At 39.5% G+C, this 16824-nt stretch overlaps 1 protein-coding gene across 10 annotated transcripts in view; it reads right to left on the bottom strand.

Moving 5' to 3' along the window:
• Window positions 1–16824, bottom strand: part of DZIP1L (DAZ interacting zinc finger protein 1 like) — a 59863-nt gene that overhangs the window by 20137 nt on the left and 22902 nt on the right. For 9 of the 10 annotated variants that reach the window (XR_006270503.1, XM_043474317.1, XM_043474314.1 and 6 more), the window contains 4 exons: window positions 15247–15331; window positions 11739–11860; window positions 10940–11101; window positions 6549–6677 (listed from right to left, as the gene is read on the bottom strand). Coding sequence is in view for 9 of the 10 variants with exons in the window: in XM_043474317.1 (XP_043330252.1) it covers window positions 6549–6677; window positions 10940–11101; window positions 11739–11860; window positions 15247–15331 (498 nt within the window). In the remaining variant the exon portion in view is untranslated. The remainder of the gene's footprint in view (window positions 1–6548; window positions 6678–10939; window positions 11102–11738; window positions 11861–15246; window positions 15332–16824) is intronic. The other variant, XM_043474318.1, reaches the window with a different exon arrangement.

The following is a 16824-nucleotide window of genomic DNA, read 5'->3' as shown; positions in this document are numbered from 1 at the left end:
ATATTAAAAAGCAGAGACATCACTTTGCTGACAAAGGTCCATATAGTCAAAGCTATGATTTTTTTCAGTAGTCACATATGGATGTGAGAGCTGGACCTTGAAGAAGGCTGAGCACCAAAGAACTGATGCTTTCAAACTATGGTACTGGAGAAGATTCTTGAGAGTCCCTTGGACAGCAATAAGATCAAACCAGTCAATCCTAAAGGAACTCAACTCTGAATATTCATTGGAAGGACTGATGCTGATGCTAAAGCTCCAATACTTTGGCCACCTAATGTGAAGAGCTGACTCACTGAAAAAGACCCTGATGCCAAGAAAGACTGAGGGCAAGAGGAGAAGGGGGCTATAGAGGATGAGATGATTGGGTGGCATCACTGATTCAATGGACATGAGTTCGAGCAAATTCAGGGAGATAGTGAAGGACAGGGAAGCCTGGCATACTGCAGTTCATGGGGTCGCAAAGAGTTGGACATGACTTAGTGACTGAACAACAACAACAAATACTAATTATAAAGAAAAAACTGTAGCAGATAAACAAAAGAGAAAGAGAAAGGAATCAAAGTATACACACACACACACACACACACACACACACACACACAGCCATCAACTCACAAAGAAAGACAGCAAGAGAGAAAGAAAGGGACAAAGTAACTACAGGACAGTCTGGAAACAACAAAATGGCCAATAGCAAATCCTTTTTTATTGGCAATTACTTTAAATTTAAATGGACTAAACTCTCCAACCAAAAGATTTAAAGTGGCTGAATGGATTTTAAAAGCAAGATCCAACTATATGCTGCCTACAAAAGACAGCTTTAAGGACACATATAGGCTGAAACCAAAGAGATGAGAGAAGACATTTCTGCAAATGGTAAACAAAAGAGAACAGTAGCTGTATTTATAGCAGACAAAATGGACTTTAAGTCAAAAATTGTTATAAGAGACAAAGAAGGTCATTATATAATGCTAAAGGAGTCAGTTAATCAGGAGGATATAAAATTGTAAATATACAGTCAGTCCTCCATATCAGTGGATTCCACATCTGTGTATTCCACATCGAGGGATTCAATTAACTGTGGATTGAAAATATTTGGAAAAAAATTCTGGAAAGTTCCAAAAGCAAACTTGAATTTGCTTCATGCTAACAAATATGTACAGAGCATTTACGTTGTAGTCACAATAAGTTACATAGAATTTACATTGTAATTAGGTATTATAAGTAATTTATAAATTATGTAAAGAATTTAAAAATGATGTGTGTGAGTTATATGCAAAATATAAGGGACTTGAGTACCTGATAATTTTGGCATCTATAGAGGTTCCTGGAACCAGTCTCCTATGGATGGATACTGAGGGATGGCTATGTATTCACACAACATACGAGCGTCTAAATATATAAAGCAAATATTAACAGAAATGAAGGCAGACACAGACAGTAATACAGTAACAGTAGGGGATTTCAATACTCCACTTTCAACAATGGATATATCATCCAGACAAAATCAATGAGTAAACAACGGACTTGAACAACACTATAGAACAAGTGGACTGAACAGACATACATAGAACACTCTATCCAAGTAGTAGAATACACATTCTCCTCAAATGCCCAAAGCTATTCCCCAAGAGAGATCATGAAACAAAATTCTGCCAATTTAAACTTGAAATCATATCAAGTTAATCTTTTCCAACCACACAGTTATGAAACTAGAAATGTATAATAGGAGAGAGACAAGGAAATTGTTTCTTGTGTGATCTACACAAATGTGTAGATATTAAACAAGACATTCTTAAACAAAGAAGAAACCAAAAGAGAAACCAAAAAATAACTTGTGACAAACAAAAACGGAAACACAACATACCAAAATTTCTAGGATGCAGGAAAAGCAGTTCTAACAGAGAAGTTTATAGTCATGAACTTTTCCATTAATAAAAAAGAAAGATCTCATATAAACATTCTAATGTTATACCTCAAGAGAAAGAAGCACAGACTAACCTAAAGCTGGCAGAAAATAATAAAGATTATATCAGATGTAAATGAAATTGAGAATAGAAAAACAACAAAAAAGGTCAACAAAAGTAAGAGTTAGGTCTTTGAAAATATAAACAAAATTAACAAATCCTTAGCTAGATTAAGAAAAAAAGAAAACTCTCAAACATAAAACCAGAAATGAAAGAGGAGACATTACGACTGATATTATAGAAATGCACAGGATTACAAGAGACTTCTATAAACAATTACTAATAAGTTGGACAGTCTAGAAAAATAGACAAGTTGCTAGAAACACACAATCAACCAAGGCTAAATCATAAAAAAAAAAAAAAAAAAAGAAAATCTGAACAGACCAATAATGAGCTAGGAGATTGAATCAACAATCAAAAATCTCCCAACAAAGAAAATGCTGAAACTGATGGCTTCAATGGTGAATTCTACCAAACATTTAAAGAACTAATGCAAATTCTTCCCCAAAATTGAAGAGGAAGAAACACTTTCAAACACATTTTATGAGGTCATTTCTACTCTTGTCAAATGCCAGACAAGGACACTATAAAAATTATTACAGGCCAATATCCTTAATGAACATAGATACAAAAATACTCTACAAAATACAAGCAAACCAAATCTAACAGCACAGTAAAAAAACCATACAACATGAACAAGTAGGATTCATCCCAGGATATAAAAATGGTTCAACATACACTAATTGATGTATGTGATACAGTATGTAAACAAAATGAAGGATAAAATTACATGATCATTTCAATAGATATAGAGGAATCATTGGACAAAAGTCAACATCCTTTTATGATAAAAACTGCCATCAAAGTGGGTATAGAAGAAATGTACCTCAACATAATAAAGGCCATATACAAGCCCAGAAGTAACATCATACTCAATAGTGAAAAGCTAAACATTTTTCCTCCAATATCAGGAACAAGACAAGATGCTCACTCTCACCATTCTTATTAACATAGTATGGAAGTCCTAGCCAGAGCACTGAGACAAAAAAAAAAGAAAAGAAAAAAGAGATAAAAGGCATCCACATTGGGAAGGAAGGAGTAAAATTATCTGTTTGCAGATGAGATGACCTTATAAATAGAAATTCGTAATGACTGCACCAAAAAAAAAAAAAAACTGTTAGGATAAACAAATTCAGTAAAATCAGCATGCAAAAGGCAGCTGCATTTCTCTACACTAAAGACAAACTATCCAAAAAAGGAATTAAGATAACTGTCCCATTTACAGTAGCATCAAAATTAATTAAATACTTAGGAATAAATTTACCCATGATGGTGAAAGATCTATAAGTACACTGAAAATTCTAAAACATCAATGAAATAAATTGTAGAAGACAAATAAACAGAGATATTTCATGCTCATGGATTGGAAGAATATTGTTAAAATATCCATACAATCTTAACATACCCATTCAACCCTAAAATTCATGTGAAACCACATAGCCAAAGCAATCTTGAGCAAGACAAAACTAGAGGCATCATTTCTATAGAGCTATAGAATTTATCAGTATGGTAGTAGTATAAAAATAGACACATAGACCAATGGAACAGAGACGAAACCCAAAATTAAACCCACATATGTATGGTCAACAAATCTTTGACAATGGCACCCAAGATACAAAATAGAGAGAGGATTGTCTCCTCAGTAAATGGTATTGGAAAAAATGGATATCAACATGCAAAAGAATGAAATTGGACCAATACCTTATACCATGCACAAAAATCAACTCAAAATGGATTATAGACTTAAATGTAAGATCTGAAACTCTAAAACTCCTAGAATAAAAGAGGGACATTGATCTTATCAATGATATTTTTTGGATGTGATACCAAAGGCACAGGCAACAAAAACAAAAATAAACAAACAGGACTTTATCAAACTAAAGTTTCTACATAGTAAAGGAAACCATCAACAGATGAAAAGATGACTTAAAAAATGGGAGAAAAAATAAATAAATAAATAATTTTTTTTTTAAATGGGAGAAAATATTTGCAAACCATGTAACTCATAAGGAGTTCATCTCTAAAACATAAAGAACTCATACGACTTAATAGCAAAAAAACAAATAACCCAATTTAAAAGTGGACAAAGAGCCTAACTACACATTTCTCCAAAGAAGACCTTCAAAGTGTCAACAGATATATATTTTTAAAAGTAACAAAAGATAACAAATGGCAAAGACATGGAGAAAGGGAAATGTTTTACCGTGTTGGTGAAAATGTAAGTTGGCATAGTCATTATAGAAAAACAGTATGGAGGCTCCTCAAAAAAGTTAAAAACCAAGAGATTTACTCATTTTCCCCAATGAATCTCCCCATGTATCCATGAGGTATACCCGTTAATAAACTTGTTTGGTTTTCTCTTATTAAAAAAATTAAAAATAGAACTACCAAATAATCCAGTGATCCCACTTCTCAATACTGATTCAAAGGAATTGAAATCAGGATCTCAAAGAGATACCCACACTCCCCTGTTCACTGCAGCATTATTCACAGTAGCAAAATATGGCTACATTTACCCCCAAACTCAATGAGTTATAGACATTAAATATGCACAGCTTTTTCCATGTTAATCGTACCTCAATGAGGTGACATATGTGAATGAATGAATGGATGAGCAAACTAAAAAAAAGAAAAGAGAGCATTTTTTTTTTTTGCCCCACTGCACAGCTCATAGGATCTTAGTTCCCCAACCAGGGATCAAACCTGGGCCCCTGACAGTGGAAGTATGGAGTGTTAACCACTGGACCACCAGGGAATTCCCAGGAATATTTTCTTTTTAGATCTCAAAGTGGCTATAAACAAAAAAGATTGATAATTTGATAATTTTGGCCACATAAACATTATTAATTTTGCATAGTCAAAACCACAATAAAGTTTAAGGACAACAGGAAACTGGGGAAAATAGCCACAAGAGCAACAAAGAACTGTGTTAATTTCCATACGTTATACAAACACACAAATTGGTAAGGGAATCAACAGATAAATAGCGTGTGAATAAAGTTCACAGAAAAAGAATGGCTTTTTAAATTTGAAATTTGTGAAACATCAAGCAGTGGAAACACTTTACTGCTGTTAGTTAAACATTAAGCTCTTTCTTAATGGTCTTGGAGAGAAGAAGCAGGACAATATGATTTAATAACAGTGTCAATTGCCCTTCCTTGCTATGGAATTATCAGTGAGATGGACCATATATAACTGGACTGATTTAAGTTTCAGCCAATGGAAGCCAGGCCACCTCCTCCCAGCCAGTGACAGCAGACTGTGCCTAAGTCTTCCCAGTTCCATCTCCAGTGACCTCACGTTGGCAGAGTCAAATCAACCATAGTGGGAATATTTTACCACAGAAAATGACAAATGCTGCAAATCAAAGCTTTTTTAGTTCCAGTCAACTGGTTGTTAAATATTTACCATCACACCATTGCTATGTATGCTAAGTCACTTCAGTCGTGTCCGACTCTGTGCGACCCCATAGATGGCAGCCCGCCAGGCTCCCCCGTCCCTGGGATTCTCCAGGCAAGAACACTGGAGTGGGTTGCCATTTCCTTCTCCAATGCATGAAAGTGAAAAGTGAAAGTGAAGTCACTTAGTCGTGTCTGACTCAGCGATCCCATGGACTGCAGCCCACCAGGTTCCTTCATCCATGGGATTTTCCAGGCAAGAACACTGGAGTGGGTTGCCATTGCCTTCTCCGATCATACTATTAGATCCATGCAAATATCTTCAAAGCCAGGAGACTGTCACACTTTCAAGAAGAGTTTTCAACTGGGTTGGACTCAAAGTGAGGGCAAGGGTGTCCAGTAAGATACACAGCTGAATGTATTTTCAAAAAACTCCCTGGCAAATCTGACACTGCACACTTGAATGTCACCAGCCACATCTGAGAACCCTAAGAACCCTACTCTATGCGTTCATTAATTGGCACAAGGTCTGAAATGATAGAACTGTGATGTCTTTCCGTCTCCCTAAATCACTTTGCCAACAAAGGTCCAAATAGTCAAAGCTACGGTTTTTCCAATAGTCAGTGTATGGATGTGAGAGTTGGACCATAAAGAAGGCTGAGCACTGAAGAACTGATGCTTCTGAACTGTGGTGTTGGAGAAGACTCTTGAGAGTCCCTTGGGCTGCAAGAAGATCAAACAAGTCAATCTTAAAAGAAATCAATCCTGAATACTCATCGGAAGGACTAATGCTGAAGTAGAAGCTCCAATACTCTGGCCACCTGATGCAAAGAGCTGACTCACTGGAAAAGACCCTCATGTTGGGAAAGGAGGAGAAGGGGGCAACAAAGGATGAGATGGTTGGATGGCATCACCAACTCAATGGACATGAGTTTGAGCAAACTCCGTGAGATGAAGGACAGGGAAGTCTGGCATGCTGCAGTCCATGGGGTCACAAAGAGTCAGACACGACTAAGGGACTGAAAAACAGCAACCTCCCTAAAACCAGAGTGAAAAGAAGAAACTCTGCTGGGAGACAGCACATTTCTTGCCTGGTTCAGGAAGAAAGCATGGGACCTTGGCTCACCTGCATTTCCATCTTCTCCTTCAGAGCCCAGAGCTCCTGAGCCTGCCTGAGTCGCTCCTCGGGCTCCTCATCCCGCAGGGACCCCAGGTTGGACTTCATCACACTGTGGGACTGCAGTGCCTGCAGCTTCTGAAAAGGCCAAAGTATAGTTTCATTCAGATGAAGATCTAATTGTGACATTGTCTTTTATACCCTGAACGGTGTCAGAAGGGCATACTTACCCCAACCACAAAGCCCCAATTTGAACTTACTTTGGCCACCTGATGCGAAGAGCTGACTCATTGGAAAATACCCTGATGCTGGGAAAGATTGAGGGCAGGAGGAGAAGGGGACGACAGAGGATGAGATGGTTGGATGGCATCACCAACTCAATGGACATGGGTTTGGGTGGACTCCGGGAGCTGGTGATGGACAGGGAGGCCTGGCGTGCTGCGGCTCATGGGGTCGCAGAGTCGGACACGACTGAGCGACTGAACTGAACTGAACTGAAATTACTGGGTATCTGCATGCCTGCAAATGTTCCCACAAGTCCACACTCCCCTTCACCAAGGTTCTCCTGAAAGCTCAGCTCTTGCACAGGAGAAGAAAATCCCATGGAAGAACACATTCAAGAGTGTCATTTCCATTGCACTGAAATTCTGCTGAACTTCAAGCCCAAAACTTGTCTGACAGCTTTCCCATTTCTTCCTCAGTCTCGAGTAGGATAAAGAGAATCAGACTCAGAGCCTTGAGGAGGATCTCTGGCATTCCAGACCACTCCCTGAGAAATCCTGCTCCTCTTCCAACAAAGAAAAGAATCTTGGCTGTCTCCAAGGAGGCCTGGCTTTTCACAGCTTGGAGTCACGTCACCAGTGCCTAGCGAGTGCTTCCTGAGCTAACAGTTCCTGAGCTAATATGAAGAAAAAGGTAAGGAAAAGTGGATCAAAGAGAAGATACCTTTCCACCTCTTCCCCATGGTTATATTTTTAAATATATCACTACTGTAGTGACAAAAGCAATTACCTACATCTCTATTACTATATAAAACTCATACACCCTATTATAGCTTCAGAGAACTGTTAAGCCCCTGAGTTTAACTTCACATTCTTATTATCTTTAACTCTTCTGCTAAAGCAATAATGGGTCCAAATGTTAACCATTTCTCATACAAAATACAGTAGTGCATTCTCAGTCATGTCTGATTCTTTTGAGACTCTTTTGGGACTGTAGCCCACCAGGCTCCTCTGTTCATGGGATTTCCCAGGCAAGAATACTGGACTGGTTTGCCATTTCCTTCTCCAGGGGATGTTCTCCAACCAGGGATCAAACCTATGTCTCCTGTGTCCTGCATCAGCAGGTGGACTCTTTACCACTGGCGCCACCTGAGAAAACCATTTCTAAACCCCTTGAATATTTTTGTAGCGTCAAATGCTTTATCAGATGTATGCACAACTTTCAGCCTCCAATGTGTCACTTCTGTCTTCACTGCTGCTTATGACACACCAGAGGGCTGCTTTCTTGGTGTCACAAACCGTCACGGTGCTTTCCTTTCAACTGGGGCCTCCTTTGGCAGCTGGACTTACCCTACGTCTAATCTAAAGTTCTCTCTTTAGTGAGATGATTTAGCCAAAGCAAGCTCTCTGACTTCTCTATCAGGGACAAAGTTATGAGAACAAATATTTTCAAAATGCACTGAACTCTCACTGGCCCTCCTAACATATTCTCTTGTGCTTTGAAAGTAGCCTTACAGTGTTTTACACGATCATTCTAAACGGAATCTTACCTGTTTCCCCCACTCCCAGAATTTTTTAAAAGTGAACCAACAAAATAATTATCCAAGTACACTGAGAATTTTGTATCCAGTTTGGTTCCTATACTTTAATAAAATTAAAATAATAAAATGTCAGGTGAGAGGAGATGAGGGGAGACACACAAACACAAAAATTCAACAGAAGTCATCCTATGGGGGAAGACAAAAAAATGGATGTTCCAGTTTAAGACGATGCAATCCTGGTTAAAAGGAAACCATGGATGGTAGGAAGAATTATGTCCTTATTTACCACAACTCAGAATTTCCTAACAGATGTAACCTTTGATTTTTGAGGACGTGGTTTATGAACAACAACTCCAAATTTAAATCAGTACCTATTTACAGAACGGGTCTAGTCAGCGAGCAATGTCAGGGGAAGCATGGGAGTCAGAGGTTCAGATGAGCTCAGAGATGATGAGTGTGGAGCTGGGGTCAGGACCATGACCACATGTTGGAGCAGCATCTTGTCTTCCATAAACCACCCCTGTCCACGCCAGGGGAACATTTAGGATGGGAGGGCTCAAGTCCCTACACACACACACACACACACACACACACACACACACACACACACACACACACACACACACACACACACACACACCCCTACCTCTCGTTTCAACACCACCACCCTCCATCCTTGGTTTTCCATCTCAGATTGAGATGATGGATCCCTCAAGGCTCCCTCCATATCCTACAACAATCCCCTTATGGAAAAACTGCCTAGGTGTTTCTTTAGGCAAAATGTAGAATGATCGTGAGAAACACTATTAGATAATTCATTTTCAAAAATAAGAAAAGATATTCCTTGCTGTTCAGAGAACCAATAACAGCTGAATACATTCTGAAAATACTTCTGCTCAAATCTTTTCCCTGTACAGCTCCCCCAGTGACTCAGCGGTAAAGAATCTGCCTGCTATGCAGGAGACTCAGGAGAAGCGTTTGATCTCCGGGTCAGGAAGATCCCTTGGAGAAGGAAGTGGTAACCCACTCCAGTATTCTTGCCTGGGAAATTCCATGACAGAGGAGCCTGGCAGGCTCCATGGGATCCCAGAGTCAGACATGACTGAGTGACTAAAACACAACAACATTCTGAAAATACTTTCAAAACGTTTCCCTGATACAGGTTTAGTTACACAGGTTTATGTGGGAAGATACAGTCCAGGGATAATTTTAATAAGTTTTTCGTGAATAAATTTGATAATATATCCAGTAGTGGAGCAGGGGCTTTTAAGGAGCTGGGTTTAAATCCCAGGTCTACATCTTAAAACAGCCGTGTGACCTTGGGCATGTTATGTGGCCTCAATGTCTTTGCTTGAAAAGGAGGAATGATAATAGCTTTTTAAAAAAAAAAAAAAAGCATTTTATTTTATTTTTTACCTTTTGGACTCACTGTGCGGCCTGTAAGATACCCAATCAGGGATCAAACATGCACTCTGTACAATGGAAGCCTTAACCACTGGACCACCAGGGAATTCCTTTAAAAAATAAATTAGGGAGGATTTCCCTGGTGGTACAGTGGATAAGAATCCACTGCCAGTGCAGGGGACATGAGTTCAGTCCCTGGTCCAGGAAGATTCCACATGTCGAGGAACAACTAAGCCCCTGCATCACAACTACTGAACCTGTGTGCCCAAGCTACTGAAGCTCGCATGCCCTAGAGCGCGTGCTCCACAAGAGAAACCTCCACGATGAGAAGCCTGCATATGGCAACTAAGAGTAGCCCCTGCTCGCCAAAACTAGAGAAAGCCCACACACAGCCATGAAGACTCAGCACAGCCAAAAATAAACAAATTTGTTAAATATTTTTAAAAGTGAACTTAGGGACTTCCCTGGTAGTTCAGTGGTTAAGAATCCACCTTGCAATGCAGGGTACACAGATTCGATCCCTGGTTGGGGAACTAAGATCCCATAGGCTGCAGAGCAACTAAGTCTGCATGCTGCAACTAGAGAATCTGCACCACAACAAAAGATCTCTCGGTGCTGCAACTAAGATCTGATAAATCTTAATAAATAAATATTTATATTAAATATTTATCAAATAAATAATTTTTTTTAAGAAATTAACAAACTAACGACATGCCTACCTTTAGAATATTAGTTGTTTGGTTGTTATGAGAATTAAAAGCTAGTGTATATAAAGAACTCTGTACAGGGGCTGGAAATGTTTCAGTAAATATTAGTTACTCTGTGATTCCACAGGCCCCAATAGAGTGCCTGCTTGTAAGGAGTGCTCAGCAAATACTTGTTAGAAGAAAAATGCATCCATTTACATTTTGCCTCATTTCTTGTCCAGTGAAGCCCTTTGCAAAAATAAGCATAACATCTCTGGAGCTCTTACTATAATATATGCCAGATAATGTTAGGTATTGTCGGTGTGCTAATTTAACCCTTTCAGAAACCTATCCTACAGAAAGGAAACTGAGGCAAAAGAAGGTTAAGTAACACGCCCAAGATCACACAGTCAATATGTGATGGAGCAGGGGTTACCAGCCACTGCCCTCTTGTGTCTGAACTCATAGAACTAGTACAAAGAAATAAATTTTGTGAACAAATAAGGTTTTCAGCTAAAGAACTCTGAGAAGTCTTTTAGGTTGGGTACCTCTTCTAAGGTAGAGTTCTGGTTGGCAACACTTTTAAATTCATCCCAAAATAATTTTTTGAGCTTGTCTATTTCCCCATATAGCTTGGCCTGCTCTTTTTCTTTCCATTCATCAAATTCTTTCTTAGCTTCTGCTTCCCTCTGGCGAATGATCTCTGCTTCCTACAAAGAAAAGCAAGAACAAGAGAATCATTAATTCCACGCTATGACAAATATTTACCAAGAAACTGCCAGGGCCCCTTTTCTGTGCAAGTCACTATGGAGACCCAAATAACATTTATCCCCCAGTCCCCAGTGTTTGGACTGGGAGTGGAATTAGTCTTATCTGAACTGTAAAGGATGGGGATCCCATCTCTTCTGTCTTTATATTCTTCATGATGCCTGGCAAGGAGTGATGAAAGAATAAATGACGGAAGGTGTGACGCAAGTGTATGTATTTTCATTCTACAAATATTTACTGAATACCTCCTCTGAGCTGCCTTCTGGAGTTTACCCAGTCTTTGTCCTCCAAAAGCTAACAGTATATTGTAAGAAGTTAAAATTCAGGTTCAAATGCCCTCAGGGGGTGCGAACACAGGCAGCTGTAGCTCTCTTTTGGCCACACAGTTCTGGTCAAATAACTGAATTTTCCTTCCCAGACTACGTAAAACCACTTGGCACATCCAGGAAGACACCATCCTAGCCCTGAGTCTCAGCTCTGGGAAACAGCCAGAATGTCGACTCTGTGGGATCTGAGCACATTACAGGTCTCCTGGCCAGTCCATGACCGAATCCCCTGCCATTTCTCCTCCACGCCCACCTGGAGCTGCCGCTGCCTCTCCGCCTCCCTCTGGGCTTCCAGCTCCCCTTGGGTCCACTTCAGTTTGGCCCGTAGCTCTTCTAACACCTCCTCCACTGGCTGCTCCTGCTTCCTCTGCTTTCCTGTGGGATCCACGCAAAGCGAGGGTGACCAGCATGAGTCAGAGTCACTGGTGCGTACAGTTCTTGTGTGCAGTCCCACCTCAGTCTGAGACCAGCTTTGCCACTTACATTGTACACTGCCTCTGGGCAAATGACGTAACCTCCCTGACCCTCTGTTTCTCCAAAGTGGAAAATGGAAGCAATAACAGCACCTAACCCAGAGGGGCATGAGGAGACAGCAGGAGGAGAAGGGGACGACAGAGGATAAGATGGTTGGATGGCATCACCAACTTGATGGATATGAGTTTGAGCAAGCTCTGGGAATTGGTGATGGACAGGGAAGCCTGACATGCTACAGTCCATGTGGTTGCAAAGAGTTGGACATGAATGAGCAACTGAACTGAACTGAACTGAACCCAGAGGGTCATTGTGAGGATGAAATGTGATAATGCAAAGTGCCTAGTGTAGCACCTGGCAGACAGCTCGATACATGTGAACTATAGTTATTTAAAATAACTATTTTGTAAATATGTATTTATTTTTGTTTATTTATTTGGCTGTACCAGATCTTTGGTTGCAGTGTGTGGGATCTAGTTCCCTGACCAGGAATCAAATCTGGGCCCCTTGTATTGGGAGCTTGGAGTCTTAACCACTGGACCACCAAGGAAGTCCCTAAAATAACTATTTTGACAGTACTTACAAATGGGAAATATGAATGCAAAACTTGTAGAGTAACAGAATCAGGATACCAAATAGTATGAACACACTGATTATTAATACGAAGAGGGGAATTTAAAGTAATGATAAGAATTCTAGTTTTAATTTCATTCTTTTCAGTAATGTAGTACAGTTTAAATATGTAGTTTTAAATTTCAAATAAAAATAAATAAATAAATTTCAAATAAAAAAAAGGAACTGTGCACTATGAAGAAAACTTGAATTATAGAAGAATATTCTAACTAAACCACCTACTGATAAACTAAGAATTAAAGGTTATTGAAAAAGACACCAATTGTACTTGAACATCTGTTACTTTTCAAAGTACATTTAGGGATTATTAGATGGTACTTTTATTAAAACTTCAAGCTTTTTTTTGAAAAGATATATGGCTTTTCTCAAATGGGGCTTTTTAGAAACAAGCAACTTTTAGATGCAGTGAAAATTAATTTGGATTAATAAAGTGATTTGAGGGACTTCCCTGGAAATCCAGTGATTAAGATTCAGGGTTAAGATTCTACTGCCAGGGGCACAGGTTCAAACCCTGGTCAGAGAACTAAGATTCGGCATGCTATGCAGCACTGCCAAAAACATAAAGTAATAAAATAAAAATAAAGTGATCTGAGGTGAGTCTGGAATGGGAGAACTGCAGTATCTGAGAAGTCAGCTGCCTGATAATAAATTAATGAACACTAATACAGCCAAAGTTGTCTTCATTGTTGTTGTTTTAGTTGCTAAGTCACGTCCAACTCTTTTGTGACCCCAAGGACTGTAGCCTGCCAGGCTCCTCTGTCCATGGGATTTACTTAAGAATATATTTTTCGTCTCCATATTTTCCCAGCACTGTACATTAAGGAAGTAATAAGGAACATGCACAAGGATTTATGCACAAGAATGTTACCACCATGAGATTTATAACTGGGGAATGTTTTAGTTATCCAAATAAATTAAGAAATAATTCAGTTGTGAAATAAATTATGATCAGCACATGATGAAATACTATTCAGCCATTAAAAACCATGTTTTCAAAGATGATTTAATGACTTTGGAAAATATGATATATTCTTAATTGAAAATAAGCAGTATCAAAACTGCATCCTATATGATAATATTCATACACAAAAAATAATGACCATGGACACACCAACATATTAGCTGCAGATGATATCATCCATGGTTTTTATTTTCTCTTTTCTACCTTTCTGCATTTAAATTTTCTATATCAAAGGCATGTATTTTCAAATTTTTTACTGTGATAAATATACCTAACATAAAATTTACCATCTTAGCCATTTTTAAATGTACAGTTCGGTAGGGTTAAATACATTCATAATGTTGTTCAACCATCACCACTACCCATCTTCAGGACATTCTTGATCTTGTAAAACAGAATCTCTGTCCTCACTAAACACTAACTTCCCATCCCCTCTTCCTCCAGCCCCTAGCAACTTTCTGTTTCTATGCATTTTGCTATTCTTTGTACCTCATGTAAGTGAATCATATGGTATCTGTCCTTTTTTAACTGACAGTTCACTTAGCAAAATAACCTATTGTAGCAAATTGCAGAATGACCTTTCTTTTTAAGGTTGAAAAATATTTCTTTATAGCTCTCTCTCTCTTTCTCTCTCCCCCACCCACCCCGTCTTTCTCTCTCTCTATATATATATATACATATCACATTTTGCTTATTCATTCATCTGTCAGTGGACATTTAGGTTGCTTCTATACCTTTAGTTACTGTGAATAATGCTCCTATGAAAATGAGTGTACAACAATCTCTTCAAAAACATATTTTTTTTCCAGAAAAAAAGTATTTAATAAATAAAAATATATTTTCTTTAGTTGCCTCCAATGTAGAACCAAGAAGAATCAGATATATAATAAATGCATAGTAACTAGGTGAATAGTGCTATTTTAAAACTCTGTCTGTTCTTTCAAAAGGAAATTAAAATAAAGGGAAAAATGTTTTATTCAATGAGATTTTGTATTTAATTTATATTACATTTTATAATATATTTGCATTAACAGCTAATTCTTCTTGAACCTCAAAAAATCCCTTAAAGAGGAAAACATATAGCCTTGCTACTTGTTTTAGAATTTGAAACAGTAAAATTACAGTGATTAAATCATAATGAATTCATGTACATTAAAAAGTCAAAGAACCGGTCTGACTGCTCCTTAGGCCCAGTTAGGCTTACTCATAGTCAACACCAATTCTCAGAAGAGGCTGGGAGGTAAGGGCCCGTCTAAGTCACTGTGTCTAACTGCCCCAGTCACGGCCAAGGACGCTGAGACTCAGGGAGGGAAACCACCCTAACCATGGCCACATAACAGAAGGGGACAGAGTGAAGACTGGAACCTACCTGTCTGACCCCCAGCCCTTTTTCTCTAAACATGTGGCCAGAAACGTCCCTAATCCCCTGTGGGATCCCTCCATGTGGCTGGTGGGATCACCGGCTCCTCAACTGGATGATGAGGTTCTGGGCTTTGTACACGTCCTCCACCTGCTGAACTGGGCTGGGAGCCAGACAGGTGGCTTCCAGTCCTTGTTCTGTCCCTTAAATCATGTGACCATGGTCAGTGTTTCCTCTCTGAGTCTCAGTGTCCTTGACTGTGAATGGGACAGACTGAGTGACTTTGAAGGGCCTTACCTCCCAGCCTTCTAGAGAAGCCCAGGCCCTTCCACTCACCGCCTTCCACCATGCCTGCGTGCCTGCGCTGGACGTGGCCCCGGAGAAAGGTGGCGTTCATGAAGGTCTTGTCACACAGGTGGCACTACACAGAGGGGAGCAGCGGGAAGTGCAGGGTCAGCTCCCCTGAGTCGTCCTGGGATGGTTCTCCCTTTGTCAACACTCCCATTCCTTGGGAACCCTGGGCTGCTTCACAAATGAAGAGTTTGATTTACAAAGTAAGGTGCTGATGCGAATCATATATATATAAATGTTGCTGTTGTTTAGTTCCTAAGTCACGTCCAACTCTTTTGCGACCCTATGAGCTGTCGCCCCCCAGGTTCCTCTGTCCATGGGATTTTCCAGACAAGAATACTGTAGTGGGCTGCCACGTCCTTCTCCAGGAAATCTTCCCAACCCAGGGGTCGAACCTGCATCTCCTGCATTGCTGGTGGATTCTTTACCACTGAGCCATTATATACACATATATATTTTTTTATACAGCCCCTTCAAAATATTTATTTTCTGAGCTTTAAAACACTACCAGTGCTGTAGGGAGCTATGAACAACAACTAGGCATTTGATGATAAGGAATTTTTGTTGGTTTTTCAGGGCATGATAATGGTATTACGCTTATGTTTAAAAGTGGGAGTCCTTGCCTTTCAGAGATACAAAGTGAAATATTTACAGATAAACTCATATGACTGATACACTTCAAAATAATCCAGGGGTAGGGGAAAGTATGTAGGGGAACGAATGCAACAACATTGGCCATGAGTTGAAAACTATTGGGCTGGGTAGTATGCAGATGAAGGTTTGTTATATTATTCTCTACTTTTGTATATATTTGATATTTCTCACAATTTTCCCCTCCTCCTCCCCTTCCCTGCTTCCCCTTTCCCACCCCAAGCAGCACATTCACAAACCAGGCACTAAACACGGCTCTCTGCCATGCCAGCTCTGAATCTGGGAAAACGAAATACTGGCATTGCAGTGGCCCAACTTGCTTCCACACAGACAGACTCTTTCTGAGAATGGAATCCACACTGACAAAGAATTGCCAAGAGCTGCAGAGAGAGAAACTAGACTCTGGTGCCATTATCTGAGTCCACCATAATCCTGGATTTTTCAGTTAAATTAACCAATAAATTCCTTATTGGCCTAAGCCAAGTTAAACTGCTGTTTTGTAATTTACTACTGGAAAAGGTCTGACCCTTTTATCATAATTAACATTACATTAATTGTATCAATTACCATTCTAGTCACTAACATCATATCTTGGTGATTTCTTCTGTCCAATCTCCCTTACACTGTGAATTGCTGAAAAATCTGAACCAGCATGATTGGTGCCTTCATCCTCAGAGCCTGACAGAGGGTCTAGCCACCAACAATTCATTAAAGGGCAACTGATCCCAATCTACACTTTCCATGGAAAGAGACGCAAATGCTCAAATGCCACTTTGGGTGATGAACTGTTACTTGGTTGACTAATGGAGTCACTTTTCCAGAACGGGCTTGTCTTCACCAGTTCCTTGCCACACGCTGATTTCACACATACCCTCACACACTGATTTCACACATACCCTCACATATCTCTTA

Source organism: Cervus canadensis, chromosome 7, assembly GCF_019320065.1.
Source record: "Cervus canadensis isolate Bull #8, Minnesota chromosome 7, ASM1932006v1, whole genome shotgun sequence".
NCBI classification, from domain to species: Eukaryota; Metazoa; Chordata; class Mammalia; order Artiodactyla; family Cervidae; genus Cervus; species Cervus canadensis.
This window is presented reverse-complemented; position numbering and strand designations above follow the sequence as displayed.